The sequence below is a fragment of the Dermacentor variabilis genome, chromosome 9 (assembly GCF_050947875.1).
Source record: "Dermacentor variabilis isolate Ectoservices chromosome 9, ASM5094787v1, whole genome shotgun sequence".
Lineage (NCBI taxonomy): Eukaryota > Metazoa > Arthropoda > Arachnida > Ixodida > Ixodidae > Dermacentor > Dermacentor variabilis.
In genome coordinates, this window is record NC_134576.1 from 13,671,609 (window position 1) to 13,695,913 (window position 24,305).

General features: G+C 46.2%; 1 protein-coding gene across 1 annotated transcript in view; it reads left to right on the plus strand.

The window, feature by feature from the left end:
- Positions 1 to 24,305, plus strand: part of Gat (sodium- and chloride-dependent GABA transporter) — a 583,447-nt gene that overhangs the window by 349,646 nt on the left and 209,496 nt on the right. Inside the window, exon 3 of the mRNA XM_075670790.1 lies at positions 18,591 to 18,837. Within this exon, the coding sequence (XP_075526905.1) occupies positions 18,591 to 18,837 (247 nt within the window). The remainder of the gene's footprint in view (positions 1 to 18,590; positions 18,838 to 24,305) is intronic.

The window sequence follows — 24,305 nt, forward strand, 5'->3', positions numbered from 1 at the left end:
TCGGTCCTCTGATGGTTCTTGATCCGCAGGCGGGCGAGCTGTCGGGCTTCTTCTGCGCGCTGGGGATAGATAGCGACGTCAGGATTCTCCTCGTCAGTGACGTGCGGCAGCATGGCGTGGCGTGATCTGTGTTGTTTCTTGCGCCGCCGTGTTGTAAGCAAATGTTACGCACGGCAGGACCACATCCCACGTCTTGTGCTCGACGTCGACGTACATTGCTAGCATGTCGGCGAGGGTCTCCGTGAGGCCATTCGTCTGCAGATGGTAGGCACTTGTCCTCCTGTGACTTGTCTGGCTGTATTGCAGAATGGCTTGAATGAGCTCTGCTGTAAAAGCGGTTCCTCTGTCGGTGATGAGGACTTCTGGAGCACCATGTCGCAGCAGGATGTTCTCGACGGAAAATTTCGCCACTTCGACTGCGCGGCCTTTCGGCAGAGCTTTACTTTCAGCGAAGCGGGGGAGATAGTCCGTCGCCATGACAATCCACTTATTCCCGGATGTTGACGTCGGAAATGGCCCCAACAAATCCATCCCAATCTGTTGGAATGGTCGACGAGGAAGTTCGATGGGCTGCAGTAATCCTGCTGGCCTCGTCGGTGGTGTCTTGCGTCGCTGACAGTCTCAGCATTTCTTGACGTAACGGGCGGCGTCGGCGGTCAGACGCGGCCAGTAATACCTCTCCTGTATCCTTGACAGCGTCCGGGAGAATCCGAGGTGCCCAGTGGTTGGATCGTCGTGTAAGGCGTGCAGTACTTCTGGACCCAGTGCTGACGGTACAAGAAGGTAGCTGGCGCGGACTGGTGAGAAGTTCTTCTTCGCAAGCAGGTTGTTTTGTAGCGTGAACGAAGACAACCCGTGCTTAAATGCCCTAGGGACAACGTCGGTGTTCCCTTCCAAATACTCGACGAGGCATTTTAGCTCCGGGCCTGCTCGTTGTTGTTTAGTGAAGTCTTCCGCGCTTATTATTCCAAGGAAGGCGTAGTCGTCCTCGTCGTCTTGCGACGGGGGATCGATTGGGGCCCGTGTTAGGCAGTCGGCGTCACAGTGTTTTCTTGCGGACTTGAGTATTACGGTGACATCATATTCTTGCAGTCTGAGTCTCCACCGCGCCAGCCGTCCTGAACGGTCCTTTAAGTTCGCTAGCCAACACAACGCGTGATGGTCACTGACGACTTTGAATGGCCTGCCAGAGAGGTAAGGGCAGAATTTTGCTGTAGCCCAAATGATGGCGAGGCTTTCCTTTTCAGTCGTAGATTAATTGCCTTGCGCTTTTGACAGCGGCCGGCTAGCTTAAGATATCACCCGTACAAGTCCATCTTTCCTCTGAACTAGGTCGGCACCGAGGCCTAGGCTACTGGCGTCAGTGTGGATTGCAGTATCGGCGTCCTCGTCGAAGTGTGCAAGTACCGGTGGCGACTGCATGCGTCGTTTGAGTTCTTGAAATGCGTCGGCCTGCGGTGTTTCCCTCTTGAACTCGACATCACATTTCGTTGGATCTGTTAGCTTCTTCAGGATGCGTGAAAAGTCCTTGACAAACCGCCTATAGTAGGCACACATGCCAAGGAACCGACGCACTGCCTTCTTGTCGATGGGCTGTGGGAACTTGGCGATGGCAGCAGTCTTATGCGGATCGGGGCGGACTTGTTGATGACGTGGCCTAGGAACAAAAGGTCATCGTAAGCGAAGCGGCACTTCCCTGGCTTCAGAGTGAGCCCTGATGACTCGATGGCCTCTAGTACTGTTGCAAGCCGCCTAAGGTGATCGTCGAACTTTCCGGCGAAGTCGACGGCGTCATCCAAGTAAACAAGACAGGTCTGCCGCTTCAATCCTGCTGACACCCTGTCCATGACGCGCTGGAACGTTGCAGGCGCCGAGCACAGTCCAAATGGCATGACCTTGAACTCGTAGAGGCAGCCTGGCGTGATGAAGATGGTTTTTTTCGCGATCTCTCTCGTAGGCTTCTATTTGACAGTAGCCAGATTTGAGATCCATCGACGAGAAGTATTTTGCGTTGCAGAGCCGATCCAATACGTCATCTAACCGTGGAAGGGGGTATACGTCTTTCTTCGTGATCTTGTTCAGTCGATGATAATCGACGCAGAAACGTACGGTTCCGTCCTTTGTCTTCACTAAAACAACTAGAGATGCCCACGGGCTTTTCGACGGCTGGATAATGTCGTCGCGGAGCACTTCGTCGACTTGTTCCCTAATAGCGTCACGTTCTCGCGTCGAAATTCAGTAAAAGCTCTGGCGGAGTGGTCGAGCGCATTCTTCGATTATTATGCCATGCTTTGCGACTGGCGTTTGTCGAATCCTCGATGACGTCGAAAAGCAGTCTATGTATCGTCGAAGCAGACTTCTGAGCTGTTGCTGCTTAATCACGGGCAGACTTGGATTTATGTCGAAGTCTGGCTCGGGAACTACGGTCGTCGGGGTAGATGCGACAGAATCCGAGAGGACAAACGCATTGCTGGTTTCCAGAATTTCTTCGATGTATACGATTGTCGTGCCTTTGTTGATGTGCTTGAACTCCTGGCTGCAGCTTGTCAGCATAACTTCCACTTTCGCTCCGTGGGGTCGAGCGATCCCTCTTGCGACGCACATATCACAGTCTAGCAATAGATGTTGGTCACCCTTCATGACCCCTTCTACGTCACCGGGTGTTTCGGTGCTGACGGAAATAATAGTGCTGGAGCGTGGCGGGAAGCTCACTTGATCTTCGAGCACACTCAAGGCGTGGTGACTACGGGAGCTCTCCGGCGATATCCCTTGATCTTCTGACAGCGTTATCGATTTTGACATCAGGTCTATGATTGCGCCGTGTTGGTTCAGGAAGTCCATGCCGTGAATGACGTCTCGTGAACACTGTTGAAGGATAACGAAGGTGGCAGGGTAAGTCCGGTCATTAACGGTAATTCTTACCGTGCAGATCCCAGTCGGCGTAATGAGGTGTCCTCCAGCGGTCCCAATTTGAGGGCCCTCCCATGCAGTGTTAACCTCCTTTAACTGGGCGGCGGTGTGTCCACTCATGACGAAGTAATCGGCCCCTGTATCGACTAAGGCGGTGACTGCGTGGCCATCGAGAAGCACGTCGAGGTCGGTGGTTCTTTGTCTTGCATTACAGTTCGGTCTTGGCGTCGGATCATGGCTGCGCCGCGTTGACCTGTGGCTGGTATGTGACGTCGTCAGGTTGTCTTTCGTCGTCGTATTCTTTGCTTCCAGACTTCGCCGGGACGGCGGCGTGTCGTTATGTCGTAGAGGTAGCTTCTTCGGCGTCTTCGTCGGCGGCGGAGGATGTTCGACAGTTCGATCAACAGCAACCGCACCTCCATCGGTTGGTGCTTTTAGTTTTCCAGAGATGGGCTCGCAGAGCGGCCCTGGGATGGGCGGTGTATGGTCGGCGCTGCGGCGACAGGAAGCGGCCTCATGACGGCGAACGGGATGGTCGTCCAGGGCTCCACTGAGTAGCGGCGAGGTAGTCGGCGATGTCACGACGGCGTTAGCCTTCCCTCGGGCGCTGTGCGTTGACGGCGAAGCCGTGCAATCCGAGGTCGCGGTATGGGCATCGGCGGTACACATGGCCGGCTTCGCCACAGTGGTAGCAGAGCGGGCGGTGGTCGGGGGCGCTCCAAATGTCCGTCTTCCTCGCGTAGGTGCGCTGGGCGACGGGTGGCCGTGCTGGCCGCAGCGGTGGCGGACAACGGAATTGCGGCGTTACAGGGCCGAGGCGCGGTCGCGGAGAGGGACCTTGACAGCGTGCGACGGCGGCTAGGTCATCGCTTCAGGCTGGTGATGCGGTAATTGAGGTTGCACCTCAGGAACTCCCAGCGATGGCGGAACCTCATATTTCACGATGTCAGCGATCAAAGCTACTTGAGGCTGCGACGAAGGCAAGCCCTTGCGCAGTTCCTCGCGCAAAATGGCCCTGCTGGTCTCGCGCAGATCCTCAGTGGCCAGTGACTGAATTCCTGTGTAGTGGGTCGAGCTTGTACGGCGGTTGAATTGCCGGTTCCGCATTTCGGGTGTCTTCTCGATGCTGGTGGCTTCGCGAAGGAACTCTTCTACGGTCTTCGGTGGGCTTCGTATCATTGCGCCGAGAAGTTCTTCCTTCACACCACGCATGAGAAGGCGGACTTTCTTCTCCTCGGGCATATTTGGGTCGGCGTGGCGGAACAGACGGTTCATTTCTTCCGTGAAGATGGCAACGTTCTAGTTAGGTAGCTGCACTCGGGCGTCCAGCATGGCTTCGGCCCTTTCCTTGCGCACGACGCTCGTAAAGGTGCGCAGGAAGCCGATATGGAAGAGGTCCCATGTTGTCAACGTCGACTCCCGGTTCTCAAACCACGTTCTGGCGGCATCTTCTAAGGCAAATATACATGCCGCAGCTTGTCGTGGGAGTCCCAGTTGTTAAAAGTCGCGATTCGCTCGTAGGTCTCCAGCCAGGATTCTGGGTCTTCAGGCGCTGCTCCATGGAAGATCGGTGGGTCCCGAAGTTGTTGTAGGATAACGGGGGACGCTGGGCCAGCCATTGGGGTTGTTTTGACCATGATCTTCTTTGTCGACTCAGGTAGAAGTCCGTGCTCTGGGGGCAGTCCTTGCAGTCTGCGGCTAGCAAGCTGGTCTTGGGCGATGTTGGTTTTTCCTCGGGCTTCGGGCTTGGATCGCGGCTTTGCGGGGGCGTTCGGTGCTGAACGCAATAGCACCTCCACCAGATGTCACGTGGTGTCGACGTTGAAGAACACAGTGGCAATACTGTGAACGACAAGACTAACTTTTATTAGGCGAACGTGTGCCAACAAAACAAGGCTACACTTATAGCACAACGATAGCCGCGAACACGGTCGGCGATCGTCGAAAATCTGATCGGCGGGTCAAGCGCGTCGGCTTTTATACAGCAGTCGTCGAATGTTTCAGACTAACCGTTGGGACCCGCTGCCTTCCACAAAGTTCTACACCATTCGCGTCAGGCGATGTAATCAGATATCACAAGGTTCGGCGAAAACAGACAGCGGATAGAAGCATCGATAACTTTACAGAAACTTCGGTTACATGCATTTGTTAAACATAACATAACATAAACATAACATTTGTTAAACGGCGAAACGTGGTAGCCCGATAAAGATAAGTACACTTGTCAATAAATTTGGATTTAATATCTTTACATAAAAGCATGCAAGCCTAGCAATCGACTCGACCAATATACCTAACGTACTTTTTGACTTCCTTATTTTTTTGTGTGTGATTGTCTACTTTCATACTTGGACAACTGCGTATGTGTCATCGCGTGCTCCAATTTATATACCACCAAATTTTAAAACTAAAGGTTCTGTGAGCGTAGGTCAGCTCTTTCAATGAAACGATAGAGATCAGCAAAAAAATAAAACGTGCAAATTTCGTGCCCGCTCGTAGCAGTGTTACCGTTGGTGGCTACATTGCGCCAAATTGCCTCCCTGTTGGGAGTGTTTGGCGCTTGGAATTTGAGGTTGGCTTTCCCAGTCTGCCTTATATTCATATACCGGCGCGTTTTTTTTTATGCCAATTGTTGAAGGGCACATGAAAACTTGCAAGGTTGCCTACCTAGATTTTTTAAGATATAGTGTTCTTCGTGGTTTCACGTTTTGTCGCCTCTGTTCAATCGAAAAGACTGCATTTTGGCCGTTTCTTCTTGTTTTACTATCGCACTGTCGGCACATGGCTTGCACGCAATGCGGGAGCCCTGCTACAGGGTATCAGTGGCTGGTTGGTTTTCTGTGGAAACACCGAACAATGAAACACAAATTAGAAGCGCCACCTTGTCATCAGCTCTGTATTGCTCAGCGTTAGCAATCGCTTCATTACAAAACAGCCCAATAAGCCCGTAAAAGCACGTGCACAAAGTATTCCACAGCAATACCACTGATCTTCACTCACTCTTTCGAGCGCTTGAAAATTTATGCTTAAGAACCTTGCGACAAATTTTGAATCCATTTGTTTTAAGGCACAGCACATCGTCGTGCTTGTTGACGCTTGCGTTGGTCATATGACATCAAACTTCTTCAGCTCAGAAGTAGCAAGGCTAGGAGACGTCTTCGCTAAGAAGGCAATCAGTTCTGCTTGTTCCGCTGTACTGTAAGGACAAAAAAGCAACCGACACACATGTGCGCATACCTTCAACTGTTTATTATTTGCTAGCGCATGTCCAATATATACGCGAAGGATGACTGTAAATAATAAAGAACACGAAATGAAAGACAACAAAGAAGCCAATCAACGAACATCTGGTATAAGAATCACAATATGGCTTGATCTAACATATACTTGACGTGCACTAGCGAATACTAAACAGCTGAAAATGAGCGTATATGGCGGTCTCTCTCTTTTTCATCCTTCGTGTGAGAGTATAGCGCAGCAAGCAGAGCGATGCCATGTGAACTAGCCCCAGTCGAAGCTTTATTGAAGATAATCAGCCTTCCTAGTGAAAATCAAAGCAGCATACGAGAGCGCTGATTGCAGCTCTTCAAACAGTGTAGCTGCAACTGAAGCTGGTTCGTCGACACTTTACAGATTTCAAACATGAGATGCTCAGAAAAAGATCCGATATCATTCTATTACCACGTCATTTCCTTGAAAACTCTCATATTGTGTTAGAGTGATAAATACTGCATTTACAAATGTTTTCTAGCCCGTTGAACCAGACAAGCTGCTTACAGACTTCTGGCATGTGGCCTGTGCTGACACAGATGTCACCGGCGCACGCCCTTTTCCCCAACTTGCGGAAGGTGCCATGAAATATTGGTCTCCCCTATTTCATATGCCGAGTGTGAGCGCAGTGTTTTCACAAGTGTTTCTAATGCTATCTTCGGCTGGTCGTTTCTGAGCACTCTGGAGCGCTCTCGCGAGCGGCGTTGTCTTCGACTGGTTGAAAGAGGGTGCGCGCCCTGCGTTCGGCTGGTTCTTCTCGATTGCTCTCCTCTATCTTGGAGCGCTCTGAGGCGCTCCGAGCCCTGTCGTCGGAGCAGTCATCGAGATTGAAACGTCATCGCACCGCCGCGTTGCTGCTGTTGGCGACGGCCCACCGTAACCTTGGTAACCTAGGCCACTGCATGCTGGCGTCTCGACGAACGTTCGTCCCGCCGGCACGTCCGCCAGTTTTTCTGGCAGCGCCGGGACCTTTGGATAGGCGAAACATCGGACGTTGGCAGTAGTCACGTGGTTTCGCATCAGCAATTTCCTCCTCCAAGAGCGAGTCGCACGTTCGACTTGCGCGCTTGTCCACTACCTTTGAGCTCGGGAAACGACCGATCTACCCGACTCTACTTCGGGGCCAGTCGAAGATACCATAAGAAATGCGGAGCGTCGAAACAAGTTGAATCTAGAGCAGATAATAGCACTGCTAGAACAAAGTTCGAGCAGTGGTTGCAAGGAGCTTCGACGCGCCCGCCGAACACTTGAAAAAAAAAGGAGGGAGTTGTGCTAATTATTATTGATGTGGTAGGATTTGTGGACGATGGTAGACCATCGCAGCATTGATTTGAGACTCGTTATCGTTGTTCTTATTGATTGCGTCAAATCTGGGGCACGAAAGCGCCACTGCTTTTGGATATTTCTCACTTCAGTTTAATCAAGTTTTCCTGGTGCCCAGCGGTGACACTGGCTCATAGGTATCTTGCAAACAAACGTACGTTTTAATGGAATATTTGTAATGTTTAACGACGTTTTCAATTTCCTTTAATTTTGCATCGGACTGCCCACATCTTGGACTGCTGCGCATGTAATACAGAGTATATGTTCATTCACTGCGAATCTTCCACATTGCGTTTTCGCCACATGTACAAATTAGGCATGGGATTCTAAATTTTATTTAGATATCCATCGTACATCTCTGTGCCACCATTCACCTTTAATCGCCCGTCTTCCTTCCATAAGCAATATATATTGCCTTGGATGTCGTGGCATTACTTCATGCATGTCTCATAGTGTCCATCCACGTATTTCTGTATGTGCTTTTCGGCAAATATTGTGAAGGGTGTGGTGTCTTGAAAAAAAAAGAACAGTTGCGCGTGATCAGACTCTGTTTCGGCGCATAATAAACACATTTGTGCACATCGTACTTATATAAATGAAATTTAATAAATCGCTTCAATAAAGCTTCTCTTCACATTCGTTCCAACATACGACTTAGATTTGCATAATTTTACTTCTTTATGTGTGTATAGTTATGTGCTGTGTTATTGTGTGTGCAGCGCTTTACGATGAATCCCTTTTGAAAACTGTCATTTATTGAGTTTGCAGAGCTCTCCGCGCCACTAAGTAGCTGCCGAATTTCTCTTCCTGCGTTTAGACTTGATCTGCTGACTCGCAGAGCGAGCGCTCTTTCAACGCGCGGAACGCACGTTCAAGATTGTAGTGTTCGCGGAGAGCTCGCAAGTGAACGAGGAAGAAGAAGGTGAGGTCCGCCGGCCTTTCATTGGCTGATGGTGCTGTGTCGCTCGTCCGATATTGTTGCCGGAAGAGTGATCCCGTGCTGGGGGAGGAGGCTCCTTTTTTTCTGTATGAGGCCTCTCGAATCGCCGAGATGAAAACGTCGCTTCTCCTCTTTCCCCCGGAGTCCACTTTCAGCTTCGCACCGCTTAGCTGTTCTGAGCAGCGCGGCTCAGCACGAAAGAAGGGCAAGAAGAGTGCCTAAATATTCAATGATCAAATGGACGACAATCTGGCACCTGTGTCCATGGACAGTTTCTAACTGCCCTATCTTTTAATATTTTTTTTTTTACATTTAACGTTTCAAGGACCGCAGTTCTACGAAAGGCATTACGAACGAGTGGCTGGTGTTCTCCTGGAGGATAATTACGAGAGAACGTGTATTTAAAAGAAACGTGCATGCTGACAAAGCCACGACCAGTCAAGTCGTGAAAGAAATGCGGAAAGTACGAGACAATTACAACGCAAAAGTAAAAGTGCAGGACGTTCGTGCACTCCAGTCCCTAGACCTATGTAGCAGCTTCACCTTCACCCATTTCTGAGGATAACGTTGTCTGCACAGAGGTACAGTGATGTTAAACCGACTCAGAATACACCGACGATTACGATACTCCCTAATGCGAAATTTGGGCCTAGCTCTATACGTGGTTTCATTTCTCCATATGCTGACTGGCGCGGACAGCGTCTCATGCGGCACGTTACAAATGGAGCGAAGTGCGGCGGGACGACCTGACTAATTTGGAGTTCGCGAGAGGTGATGCGCGGGCGCGATTCGCAGCAGCCGCTGCAGGCAGACCTGCCACACCACGCGCGCCGCCCCGGCCATCGTCGCCAAGCTACGCTTCCCGCGTTTTCGCTCCACCCTCCTGCCCCGATTTCCGCCTGATGTTCCATGGCACCATTCTCCTCCGCTTTCCTCCTCGCGTCTTTCATCCCCCGCTGCGCTCTGCATTCGCCCTGGATCCGCTCCTTCATCCTTCGCTGTGCTAGTTCGCTTGGTTACGCCGACGCTTACCGCAAGAATGGGCGCCTACAAGCCGCTCTCTAAAAATTAGTGGGCCGCAAGTTTCAGAGCTACGAACGTATATATGCATGTAATTGCACAGAAAAGGCGTCTTCGTTGCGACGGCACTGCTCAAACATGCTGCACCGCTTCCTAGCAGTCGTACCGCACATAGAAAGCGTACAGAAAGCAAGATGGCACAGAATAGAGTGCTGGCTTATAACTAACAGTTTTATTAGAGGCAGGTAGGCACTTAATGCGAAGGACTCATCTATACCAGACAGTATGAAAGAACGAAAACAAGATACTCGCCAGCCACCACATCACCTTCCTCCACTAGCAATCACAATGTGTCAATTGATATGAACACGTGTTCTGCTACCGTGTTTGCTGCTTATGACGCAGTGGCACGCGACCGCGTGGGACCTATCTTGAAAGCGATCTGCGATGAGGACAGAGTCCGCGGAGTGCTGATAGCTTAGTGTGCGCTGTGTATTGGCCGCTTAGATTGCTTTGAAGCGATAGGCAGCACTAAGGTCAATTCGCTCGCTGCGGCTGCCGCGCTTCGTCACTCGAGCGTTTTGACGGCGAGCTCCTGAGGTCATTGAGTTAGATGTGCCCAAGTTTGCTTGTGCGCGCTTTATACCATGCTTGTTAATTTACTTAGTAAGCGAGTGCTTACAAGCTCATGCGTGCTATAAAACTACCAAGTTTAGAACTTAGGTGAAACAGCGCGATAAAGACGAAGACACAAGAAAACAAATACCACAGACAAGCGCTGACTGCCCACTGGAAGTTTATTTGACATTCACCGGACATTTATACCTTTTTCAGCATAGGCATGCGCACATCAGTCGTAAAAACACCTGCAAATCAACAACATTTTAATCTTTTTTCCAAAAATTTGATTTCTTTTTTCGACAGGGCAAGAGAGGGAGTGCTTATACATTTATCTCCTTCCTTTGTTATATGAAAGGCCTCTGCTATTTCCCTTTCCTTCTCACCCTTTCCTTTCCCTATGAATTTCGTCTTTTCAAATATGGGGGTGCATTGACACTTGTTACAGTGTCCAGCTAAATGACTCCCATAGCCATTCTTTAGGTTAGTGCTGTGCTGACGAGCTCTTTCATTGAAGCACTGTCCCGTTTGACCTGCATAAGATTTTCCACAGTTCAGCGGTATTTGATAGATGACGTTGCGCCTGCACTCATTTAGCTGGACACTGTAGCAAGTGTCAATGCACCCCCACATTTGGAAAGACAAATTTCATAGGGAAAGGAAAGGGTAAGAAGGAAAGGGAAATAGTCGAGGCCTTTCATATAAGAAAGGAAGGAGATAAATGTGTAAGCACTCCCTCTCTTGCGTTGTCGGAAAAAGAAATCACATTTTTGGAAGAAAGATCAAATTGTTGTTGATTTGCAGATGTTTTTACGACTGATGTGCGCATGCCTATGCTGAAAAAGGTATAGATGTCCGGTGAATTTCAAATAAAATTCCAGTTGGCAGTCAGCGCTTGTCTGTGGTATTTGTTTCCTTGTGTCTTCGTCTCTTTCGCGCTGTGTCACCTCAGTTCTAAGTATCAACCAACTAGCCCTCATCAAGATCTTACTAATACCAAGTTTACTTGGTATAGCTGTCTACTACTTTCCTATCGCAATCGAGACTTCGCCTTCCGGGAGAAACTGCGACAGTTTTCGCCCACTGTCATCTTCTTTTATCATCTTCTAATATCAATTAAAAAGAAGTATTTTACTCTCGGCTTTGCTTGTTGTTCTTGTTTGTTGGCTTCATATGATTGTGACTTGCTAAGATCGGCCCCCCTGTTTCCCTTCTTCTCGTCCATTACATAGCGAGGATCTACTCGTATACTCCAACAGCTTTGATGCCTTCAAGCAGCATACGAGGGTGTATGGGCTGGCTTTTCATAACTTGAAGTTTCTCGTTACGCCTTGTGGCAGGAAGCATGTTCTATAGCCACTGCCGAGGCCGAGTTGTCGCGCTGGCTAAAAATCCAAGGCCCAATATATTACATGTATAATGCTCAAGAAAGTGTATGGAACAACGATGCCACTGTAACTGAATTGGTAAGTGCATCAAACGCTCAATGCGAAGACGTGGATAGGTATTCCGCCTACGGCCAGTTTTTTTTTTTTTTTTTGGGGGGGGGGGTTCAGTTTCATTTGGTTGTAATTACTAGATATAACTCAGAAATAAGTATTTCACTCTTTTCTTGGTATCATTGCCTATTATATTGTTTTTATGTGCCTGTCACTTACAAAACCCGGCCTCCTCTTTTCCACATTTCTTATACAGTATCTAACGTCCGCGTAGAAAACTGCGATTCATTCAAATACTTAGCCGTCGCACTGTCACACGACTTAACATGGCGCGCGCAGGCTTTTAACATAATATTATCCGTGAATAAAATGCTATGATTTCTACAACACAATTTGCGGCATGTGCACTAACACGTAAAGCTGTTGGCTTACAAGACACTAATCAGACCTAAGGCAGAATACACTTCCGCCATACAGAATCCCATTGCCTGCTGACAAACGCTGTCGTATCCCTTCACAACCGTTAGGTTAGGCTAATTCGTTCTTATTTTTCATATCAAGTTAGTATAACGGCCCTCAAGGCTGAATCATCCTTATGAACCGTGGCCCTTCGCCGCCGTATTTCCAACCTCACTCTGTTTAGGAGTCTTTTTACGGCTTGGTCAAGTTGCCAGATCACGGTTCCACACTGACGCATTTTGCGCTTCTTTTTTTCACCGTGCAGCTACCGGATAGAACGGCCTTTTCAACGACATCACCGCACTCATATGGCCGAGTGATTGTTTCAGAGCCGTCATGGCGTTGCTCACTGAACATCTGTATAATATTAAAAGCTAGGAAATTTGAATATCAGTGAAATCACTCTTTTAAACCATCCTCAGCGTTGCTAAGCAGGCTGATGCAGAAACCTGATGTTTGGGATGATTCCCGTCAAACCTCATGCCTTATGCCTCCCAATGCAGTATTTGAATACATCTTCTGTGGATGCAATTAATATAACTGGGTGTATTTTGTCGGTTTGCCTGACACCTTGTCTGAGGAGAAAAAATTGCTTTGCTCATGCAGTCCGCAAGCGATGTAACCAGTCTTTCCAGTGGTAACCTAGCTATATATCTAGCTTTAGTGCAGCAATTCACGTAATTATCTTTTTAAATTCCTAAGTACTTGGACATCGGCGCACATTAAACGCCAAAGTTGTTAACGAGACTTGGTTCGTCCTGTCTGACTATCGAGTGTGTCGACAGAATAAGATGCTTTAAACAAAATAACGCCTTCGGTATTGTTGGAAACTTGTCTTACTGGGAACTTTTAGCGAATATTTTACACAGCCGTGTTGCAGATTTCTTTCTTTTATGCATATCTTGTGCTATATCAACAGACCAAGAGAAAATCACCACTTCGTTCAGCACCATGACAATCGGCCTGAGTATCTGTGGGTGTCTTTACTTAATCCAGAAGTCGCACACTATGACCATTTTGTGCATTGCACAGAACTAGCAGGGAGAAAGTCTTCCAGTGCCACCTTATAAATCTGCTGTTCAAATTGCCGAAGAAGGAGATAAAAGGGAACTTTCGATCCTTTTTTGCCGAGACTTCTTTCTCTCATTTTTCAGACAACTTCCTTTTTGTGATTTTTTGATGTTCTCTGTCGCTGGCATCGCGCCATCAGATGCACTTTTACAGGATATTGTTGCGCTCCTGGTAAACCTTGGGTCGTCCAAACCTCCGGTGCGTTTTTCTTACTCTTCTAGGTCTCGAATGCCACCGCGGCTTGGTGACGGCCCCTGCTAGACCACTCCCTGGGGAGGTGGCTATCAATTTGCTCGCCTCTTTCGGAGCTCCTCCAAGGCCATTCTTTTCAGAGGCAGACTTCATCTATACCACTGCTCGGCCAAATCGCTCTCCACTCCCCATTGTCCTTTTGCATCAAGGGCGCTCCATTTCCAGAGTGGTCCCGTTCTCGTCTATTCTGTGTTTGCTTTTTACTTCATACATTAACAATGTCGTTATTATCTCTCACATGCAAGATTTAATGTTCTTGGAATGTTTTTACGCGAAAGCTCTGCAAAGAAGTTGCTAGAGCAGGGCGCAAATATTGCAGGCTATCACCTTGATGTTAACTGGTAGGGTCACGTAGCACTTAGTTGTAATAGGGAAAAGGATATAGAAAGAAAGGAGATGAGGCACTAACAAAGTACGCGCACGATGTTCCCATATTTCTGCTAATTTTCTGCCGATCATGCCACCCAAGCCCTCTCCAGAAAATTCAATAATGAGGGCTCATCAAATCTTGTCTGTATCGACAATCTGATATATTAATGCGCGAGCACCAGACGATGGTGCAGTTCCAACTAGATGGGAGCTGATTTACCCAACTGCTTGTTAAAGAAAAAATCATTGAAAGCGTGTTTCAGGAATTATATGTACAGATATCTCTTATATTCAAGGAGGCCATCGTATGTGGCTGTGCTAATTCCAGGCGTGCCATTGCATTATATGTGAAAAGCTTTAAAGACACCCTGGGATGCCTATAGCACGACCTTCCTGCTGGTTGCATATATACGCTCCACTTAGGCATTGACAGCGTCATATACGTAGCACGGGCAATTCTGTAAAAGCGGTCTTCCATGCATTTGAAATTTCTCAAACAAGTTTTCAGTTTCCTCTGTTCTTTTGCAAGCATAAGCAAAGCTGCATCAACCTCACAAATTCTGCAAAAGGCAATTAAAAGTATTGCCATTTGTTGGGTGTGTCGGTAAACTGACTTGGAAAGCATATTTAGCAATTAAGAGGCTGCAAAAAATGTTGAATTATTAGCCAGCTCAGCGAAATTGCCATATGAGTAATAAACGCAAGCTCATATTTAAATGTTCATATTTGACCGCTAGAAGGACTTCTTGTGCAAGTTGGTGCTTAGATTTCCGAGGTAGACTTTGTGGCGCAAAATACATTTCTTGCAAAGGGACAGAAGAAAGGAAGACAGTGAAGCGCCAAACTACCAACTGTTTAATAACAGCATGAACAAACGCATAGAAGAAAATACAACTTCCGCTCATGCGCAGGGAGCCAAGGTGTGACACAGTAACATGGTCATGATAACATACTTTGGAGGAAGCACATTTCTGCGGAATATAATACGATTGATGCATCGCTGACACAATCAGACCCTTTCTTTTTAGCAAAAAGGCTTCCCGAAACTCCCTTGCAGTTTGGTCCCTACTTTTGCCAAGAATCAATACTTGTTCAAAGCATGACGTACAGCGACAGGCGTTACAGTGCGCAGGAAGATGCGCCTTTTTGTTTGTTGTCTTCTCATGATAGGAATGGCCGTAGTAAAACGATGTATGACAGTTTTGGTGAAAAGTCAGAACCAAGCAATGACTCACCTGACTTCATTCCCACAAGGTATGAGATTCATATGTTGTGCGGAAGCTCTATGTCAGCAGCTTAGATAATCGTCTGTGTCTTAATGCATTGGCATGCTTCGGGCACCTAACGTACTTTTCGGGCGCTATCTGTGCATCGATGTATGTATGTTTGTACTTAACCGTTTTTCCTTCTGCCTGGCTCACTGCGTAGTCAGTGGTCGAATTGACAGCTTGTCAGGCTGTCGTGCTAGTTTTCGAAACCGACCACAGGATCAACTTGAGTCACTGTGGCGATGTGTACATACTCTTCGACAAACCACTATCACGCCGACATGTGCCACTAAAGATGCGCGACTGAGTCTTTTTCGTCCGAGGCTATTTGAGTCCGACTTGAACACTGGGTATGTGCTCGTCTTTAATGAACCTCTTTCAAACTTAGGTCACCGTATATAGGCAAATGAGTGTACGGACAGCGATAGATGAATTGTCAGCGTTCCAACGCACTTGCGACTCCACGCTTCTCATCTCGAAGAGCACGCATGGATTTCTCGGCCTCCGGGTGCCAGAGCGCTTTTAGAAAAAACCGCGAAAGAGGGGCCCGGATGTCGCGTGGCGTGTTTCGCACACACCGGTTCGCCACGCATTTCGAGTATCGTGCGCAGGCTTTGCGGCGGCTCCGCTAGATGGCGCCGAGAGTTCTCGAAGAAGCGCGAGAAAGGAGTCCCACTCTCATGCATAACTCGTTTGGACGGGGGCAATACGATGTGCCGCTATATTAGTTCAATGCCGTGTAACCGTTTAAACCGTAATGCCGTTTTACCGTCTACAGTCAGTATTAGATGGCTCCTGCAGAATATGTTTTTCTAGGCGTGGTTACAAGAAACCGAGATCCCAGATATGTCCAATCCTTATGAAGTCGCCTAATAAGGCCCTGTCTTCGGAAGCAGGGATCTATAGTGAAGACTAGGGAACACCTTTGGCAGCACTTTTACCACAGCACTAAGCAGCATCTCAAATTTAACCAGCTTTTAACAGAGGCCCTGAGAAAACGTGCCACTCGAGAAGTCGCGTGGCGCTTTCTCTATTTCGCGGGATTTCTTTCAAGCTTGTGAAAAAGTTTTAAGTAGCACATACTGGGGGCACCAGAAAGCTGGATCGGAAATTTTCCAGAGTGGTCTACAATTTTCTCATGGACATTTCGGTACTGAATTTAATACTTAAGGTTATTATATAATAATATCGCCATATGTATTTGTCGAAATGCAAGAAATAAGCGGACTTGCTCCAAGCGACGGCAAAGCATCGTTTCGCTCTGGCCAGCTATGGGGCCAAGGGCATATCTTTTGTAAATTTTGCGGAAATTACATGGGACACATAATTTACGTACCACTAATGAAGGGATAAAATTGATTCTGAGTCTCAATGCCTAGTTTTTCAAAATTTATATTTTGCGAAAACAAACGTCGCATTATCTGTTGTGTATGAACAAATTTTGAAGTGTGTAGCTTGATTATGCTGTTTGCAAGTGTTCCGGAACGTCATATAAGATTTTAGCTCGCTGCCCTGACAATGTTAGGGCTAACACCAAAATCAGGGTTAGCTAATATGCGGGTTGGGAGAAGGGGTGCGGGCACGCTATTGCGAATTAGTGTGCGAACTTAAATGGGTGAGGATCAGTTGCAGCCTTTGAAAAATAAACCTTTCTGTAGATCCCGACAGCGTATACGGCCATTTTACGTTATTTGCGCCAATGGAACTTTGTGCCAATGGAACGAGGGAAATTTATGATAGGCAAAATGTATAATTTGTGATAACAAGCAGCCCGTTATGGGTTATGTGTAGGATAAATTCAAGGTGTTTTGGTAAATTAGGACCTACGCAATAAATTTCGCATTACCGCACTCTACAGCCTATCAGACTAAATGTTACGAGCGACGCAAAATATACTACGCAGCGATGGTATAACTACACCTGCCACCAAAATCAAACTTGACAGAAAAAGTGCGCACCACTGTAGTGAATATGCCTCTGAATTTAAATAACTTTGTTTGCAAATTAGCTTTTGCCAAGCATTTTCAAACAAAGTGTTTGGAAGTATCACGTGGCCGTGATTATCCACCTGTCCCAATCACCAAAGAAAACTCTGCATTATACAATACTGATATACAGTAGACATGGAAATCATCAATGTGTCGCCTACTTTTAACGTTTCTTTCTAAATTACGAACGTCCCAACAATTATTGCACTCTTTCTTTTCGGAATTTTCGTGCGTTATACGAGATTCGCCTTGTGTCCTCGGTTAACTGAATGAGGCACATTGTTTATGTTCGGTGATTGTAAGGGCTGGATAACAGGTGATGCGTGGCTCAATGTAGGCGGGTTGATTGCTTCTTTTTCTGTAAATTAGGTATGCTACTATTACAGAGCGTTTTGCGTGTATCTTACGAGCACGCGGAATTTACGCTGCTTGCTTGGCAGAACCACAAATGCGACGAGATGAAAGTTACGAAAAATGGAGTTAAAATCTTGTCTTCTAGTGTGCAAGTGGTTTTTATACCAGCGTTTTCCAATTTCGTTAATTCAACGATTTCAATGCAGAAAAGAAAACCATGGCAAATGGTGCCACATGTCGCCTAAGACATTGAGCAGCCTATGTTCGTGCACTGCGCGCATGCTAATAAACAGACGTAAAATAGATAAACCCCTCATTTACCAGAAACACTGGACTTTCAGTGTTACGAGCGAAAATAAGTAAAATTGAATGGCACGAGCGCAGGCTTCTCTTGTTACGCGATGAATGGAGGAGCAGGCAGAAATCGACATCTTGCATTGACAGTGTGGACTTTTGCATACGGCAGAAAATGAATTGACTCCTTCGTTATGCAATCTTCAGCTTTGACTTCCTGCATTCCACTGCTTAGCAACTTACCAGTAGGTTTTTGGCTATGTAGATTGAATGTCTCAGGAATGAAATGGCGGAATGCTGCAACGTTATCTGACAAGACAACACAATTTTATTGGCGTAAGATTCCTTACGCAATTAAGCAAAACCGCACTTATGGCAAAGGGCATTTTAAGTTGTTTTCAGTGCGTATATTGCGCCGCCCCAAGTGAAGCCGTCAGTTTGTCTATTTAGTAAATGTCGGGATTATTGGGGGAAATGTTTTCAAAACCTCTCCGGATCCTTGCGCCGCATACCACTCACACTTTACCCAAAGTTTCTAAATTTACCTTCTGTACTTGAAACAAAACTGCGCCTTGTGGCAAAGCCATTTACAGATATGACAATTCATGCTGCGTGCATAACTTCAGCTAAATTAACGTGCCTGTGCTATTAGAAGTCATTAATTTCCTGAATTCTTTCCACGAAGGGTTACACATAACTCTCGTACTAAATGCCTAAAGGCATTCTGCTTTCACCAATAGTTTGTTATTTAGAGCACCCTCTTAAACATTTATTGCACTTGTATGTCTTATTATTCAGATGGTCCAGCCAAGCTATCTGAATAAGGCTACCGACTCGTTAAGACTTGTTTACGTTACTGAGCCTTCGTTACAAAGTAACGTGTCATCCCTATGACATTGTTAAACGCGGTGGCGAAGTAAAGCGAAAGCGTGCATGCTTGACCTATATTAGATGCAGCCTATACTGGCTAATCACCCAGCAAAAACCGGTTTTGACCAGTTCTTGCTGCGTGCAGGAGTGGGCTACGCAGCGGCGGTGATGTCCTTCTGGCTGAACTCGTACTACATCGTGGTGCTGGCCTGGTCCCTGTACTACATCTACTCGGCTTTGTCGTCGGACGTCCCCTGGCGCTCGTGCGACAACTGGTGGAACACGCAAAACTGCCGCTCCGAGTACGAGCCATTTAACTGCTCGCTACAGCGGCCCGGTGGCGCCTGCCCCGATCCCAGGTTCATCAGGAGCCCCGTCAAGGAATACTGGGAGTGAGTGCTACGGCCGCTAAGTAGAGCTGCTGTGTGTCCTTTTTTTTTTGGAAACCCTGCTGCAGTATCTACTTCGTGCAATCCGGGACGATGTGACGAGGTCGTCGTAACCGAGTGATAAGGATTGCGGCAACGCAATATCTGAAAAGAATATATACGATGCCATTGGAAGAAACCAAGTCACTTTGCTATTACTTTTTTCGTCATCATGGCGTGTGAAGAGCAGGGGAAGGTTGATTTCTACACCAGTCTGTGCTTGGCGCAGTGGACACAAACTATCATTTGTACATATGAATGCGCATAGGGAGAAAAAAATAGCTGCTGATCTATTTAGTTATATTTCAGGTCGAAACTTTCACTTCGTCGTGTTTACTGACACATGGTTTACTGAATGCTATGACACGGGCCGTTTACAGCATACATGTACGCGTCAATCACAATCACATAAAAAAGAAACACAAGCGACGGCACCAGGAACAGCTCAGGAGAAAGGAAGGGGAGCGAAAAGACAGCACGCTGGAGCCGAGTCTACATCTTCCACGTACAGTGCTGTCCTTTTGAACTATCGCATCGGCTATACTATTGCCAAAGTATTTGCCTAAGTGTACAAAGTTAACTGTGGGAGTGTAGCCAGCGTCTTCCATGGCAATGGCTGTGGATGTGAAACACGCATTCAATCAAAGGCATAACAAAGTAAGTAGGCAGAACGTTCTGGATAACCCAGGGACAGCACGTCGAATATTTGCAAAAGAATTAACAGCTTCGCCCTGAACGCGAGGAGAGCGTACGCTCAAGAGGGGTCTAGGTGTATCGATGCGCAGATGGAGAATCAGAACTCGCAGTTGGAAGCATAACATTGTATGACCGGGTTAGCGGAGAATAGCGAAAGAACTGTGAACACAGGATGGAAAAAAGGATCTCCCTAGAGTTAAAAGCTTCGCCTATAGCAAAAATACAAAACAAAATTTGCCACACGCATTGCTTGCTGCTAGTGACTGGTTTCACGGAGTAACCTCTATTGACAGACTCTGAAGTCTGACGCGGTTGGTATACCCGACATTCCACGGACATTGCCATCAAATCTACCGCCCGACAGCCGTGTTCCATCCAACTGTGTACTCTAAGCGAACACTCTTATATACCATTATGCCTGCACCACCGATTATTCTGTATTCTGACGCGTGTATACAAAGGAGAGTGTTCTCGAAAAGAGAATTTATTATAACGGTAGCGAAAATGCGTTGGTGACACAGAGAAGGGAAACAGACAGGACCAAGCTCTGAACTATCAACTCGCAGTTTATAACAAATTTGAAAGAATAAATACAAAATATCTGTCTGCGTGTCCATCCTCCCACTGTACTGGTACTGACCACACCTTTCAGGAATACTGATTTCACAATTACACAAGTTGATAGACGGAACAGTAATAAAAAATTTGTGATTTCTCGTTATGTGGAGAGTCTCGATGATTTTACGCACTTTTTGATCCATGTACCTGATCATGACATGAGTTGTTTCAAAGGAAGGTTCACAACAACATTAAAGACAATGCGATGACAGATGTGATGAAAGCGTGCCCTTCAAATTGTTGCTGTACGGACATGGACCAAAAGAGAAATCACTGGCGAAAGGCATAATTTTCTCCATTGATTTCGTTTCTCACCACCGTAATGACTTGACGATTTTTGAAGCAATATGTGTCCGCGTGAACTTTTCCAATCTCACGAACATGGAAAAGGTGCCTTTCGTTTTCCTTGAAATAGGCACGCAGGGATGGCGCCATTGTTCCTTCCGCAGCCCCTTTTCGCTCCTTTTTGTTCTTCGACTTCGAAGCATAAAACAAGCTATATTTCATGCTGTGTCATTTTCAGGCTGACAAACAATCAACCAACGTCACGTATTTCTTGCAGTCACTCATAGTGCAATAATTTGTAAGCTGCTTACTAACTCTTCTTTATGTTACGCATTGAACTGATGCATTAGGCTCTGGAATGAAGTAACTTAAAATTATTTACAAAGTTATAATTTCTATGTATATGTTGCTAGACAAGACAACGAGTAGAATATGACGTTCTTTTATTTTGTAGTCAATTACATATGAAAACGTTGCATGTTTACCATATATAATACAACGTACTGTAAACGGTTAAGTCACCATGCGCATGCGTGTAGTGCAGCCTTGAATAACTGCTTAGCATACCCTTTTAAAGTGCAACATTCATTTCTGATCACAATAAATGCTAATGTTTGCCTTTACTTCCTTGCCAAGAAGCTTATCTGATTCATGGTAGAAAAGTGGCCTTTGGAAAGAAGAGCCCATGCTCCTTTCAGCTGTGTTGTCCCTGTAAATGGGTGACTGTTGACAAAGCTTCTCTGCTCAGGGTATTGTCACGTAGTAGGGACGGCGAAGAAAGCAAAACTCTGAGTGACGAAACTCGAGTTTTATTGGGCCAACCCGTGCATTCAAAAACAGCCTACAATCGAGAGCGGCACATAGTCTGCGATGGTCGAAAATTTGATCTGCCGGTCAAGCGCGGAGACTTTTTTACATGAGCCATCGAACGTTCCACTTTAATCGTTGGTGCCCGCGTGTCTTCGGGAAAGTCCTACACCATTCGCGTCGCGCATACACGCAATCAGATTACACAAGGTTTGGGACAACACACAGCGGATGGAACCATGGATAACATTCCAGAAATCTCCGATACATGCAGGCGGGCCCCGCGCTGAGCGATAAGATCTGTTAGAGGGTGAAAAGCACTCACCCGAAAAAGATAAACAAGTCCACGAGTCAATATGGTTCCGCCATTTATGAAAGTGGCACAGGCACATTGTCATTCTCGAGACTCTTGCTACTGTCACGTTTTATGATTTCTTTTTTTACTGCAATTTACTGTGGTGGCATAAAATGTCTTCTGGGTTGCCCATTAATGCATCCACAGCACCACTTCATCCTTTTTTGGTGGGATCTCTGTTTAGATGGTGAGGATGGTCTCTTTGCTGAGAAGATTTTTTCGACTCTGTTCTCCAGCTTTTTGAAAATAGAGTCGTAACGGCTACCAAGGAAATGGCTGCCTATTGCACTGCCTTTCAGCACAGTGGGAAACTCTAATACAATGGCTGAAGCTACTGCATTAATAAGCTGTCGTCTGAGCCTAGAACAAAATTTCGCACGTTGGCCAACTATAGACCTAACCGATTCTCTCCTCTCGAGATCTGTGCCTTTAAAGAGCTGTTTCAACACTTTGTGGTAGACCAGACACTTCAAATTAAAATTTGGAGTTTTTGTTCTGGTCGTGGAAACTTTCCATTGGATTGCCTAGGACGTAGGCGCGTATATTAGTGACAAATATTCTCAGTCATACGTGCAAACTAATTTACTTAATTCAACTAAAGAGAAATTTCCTGACAATGTAAAGAAAAGTGGGACAAGTAGCCTTTTCATCAACATGGCACCACTAAATTTAAGAAAGAGGGTTTTTTACAGTTTCTACAGCAGATATGACACCACAGTGGCTATTGCCGAATATAACACATTAAGGCTACGTGCTCTTCAATGTGCAGCCTCGTGTTTGCTACTTCTACCAAGCTTAAGAATGGCACCTACTGTAATAAGTCGAATTTCATTTTCCTAAATATCTCGGAAATACGCCCAAACTGGTTTCATGTCGGGTATTCAAGGTGTTTAATGCACTTGATATGAAACTTATAGAAGATGTGAGCCTAGCAGACACTTCGGTGTGCATTCCTATTAATGTTTTATTAAACTGCTTAGCATAAACAGTTTATTCACCTAGTCATGGCAGCGAAACGACTTTCAGCCCTTATTCCTTCCTAGAAAGTATTTTGCATTTGTACACGACTTAAAAAAGAATTCGTTGTTAAAAAGAATTGGGGTAGCAAATGAAAGGCAGAGAACCTAGAAAAGAAAGCTCAAGTGAAACTCGTGCGATTACATAAGCCACATTGCACATCGTTTCTTCTAGTGGAAGCTCTTCCACTAAGTCTTTGAAGATGCCGCCATCTTATTCCGTGTTGTCTTTCAAGAAAACCTGTAGCAAAAAGATGTGAAACAAAGCATTATTCACAGTGCTCTCTAACAGCTGCTTGCAAGCAATACAAGTACTCTCCAACATTCCTATAATGTTTTAACAGATAGTGCATAGACTGCCTGATGCCATATTGAAGCACATACTACTCCAGGCTTCTGTAGATCACACACTACTGTTACACGTAGACGAGTGGCTTGTTACTGATGGGAACTTAATGTCACGCGGTCACATAGAAAGCATGAGAATAGCTGGCTTCATCTGATGCCTTTCACTTGTATGCCTGGCTCCCTAAGGGCTAACAATTTAGTTCGAGGGCACTTTTTTATCAAAATCAATGGATGCTGTTAGATGTCTTGCGCTTAGCTTTTCATGCATGATAGTGCTAAAAAGGTAAAGTTTCATAAGCTTCACTGCATGGTCCTTCATTACAAGAGCATTTACGAGATCAGTTCCTCAAACATGACCAGCCGAGAAAAATTTTTCGCGGAGGTTAGCTTGAATACTATCTTGATGTGTTAGAAAAGGAAAATGCTCAAGCTTCGTATTATACGCAAAAAATATCCGTTTCCTAACTTGACAGCTCATATCTTGCATGGAAGACATTATTGGTACCCACATTCACAGCTATGTGTACATATGAAGCCTTTCTTTTTATAGCAACCGGTACTGCAAATGACGAATACGAAAAAGCACACAGGGCGAACACTGAACTTCAACTACACTTTATTTACAGGAATCGCTTCCTTGAAACCTAACAAAAACTGTACTCCTACATTTCGCACGTCATAACAGAAGAAGAGCACACTGAGAAAGAATGAAAATGAAGAAAGAGTTACCAGATCACAGGAATCAGCTAAAAATAAAACCTTATATGCAGACATCATTTGGATATGCTACTTACAAATCAATTGTGCAACAATGCGCGCATGCTTATCCCTTTTCTTAACGGCTTGCTGCACGTCGTAAAAGTGACAGATTTTGGCCGATGTATGCACTGCCTGCTTTCTAATTGTGGTACACGTCTACCAGCTTACGCGCTCTCACATTTCATGCTGCAAAAGCACATCAGCATCATTAAAAAGCAGCGCGCAACCACAACTCTTGCAATAGAAGGCCAAGTTGAGGGAGGGAGTGCATGCTCCAGTCATACATCTCTGATACCCTCAGGAAGTGCAATACTCCTTTTCGAAATGGTTCAGCGTGTGCGTAGTTTTGCACAATCAGTTTGAAAGTAGTGTGTCACGATGTTGTCTGTAATAAGGTTCTTATAATTAGCTTATTCCTGTTATTCATTTTGGCTTTTTCCTGATTATTCTTTCTAAGTATGCTCTTTTTCTCATAATATGATGTGCGAAAGAAGGAAGCACGGTTTCTAGGTTTCACGGAAACGAATCCTGTGAATAAAATGTTGCTA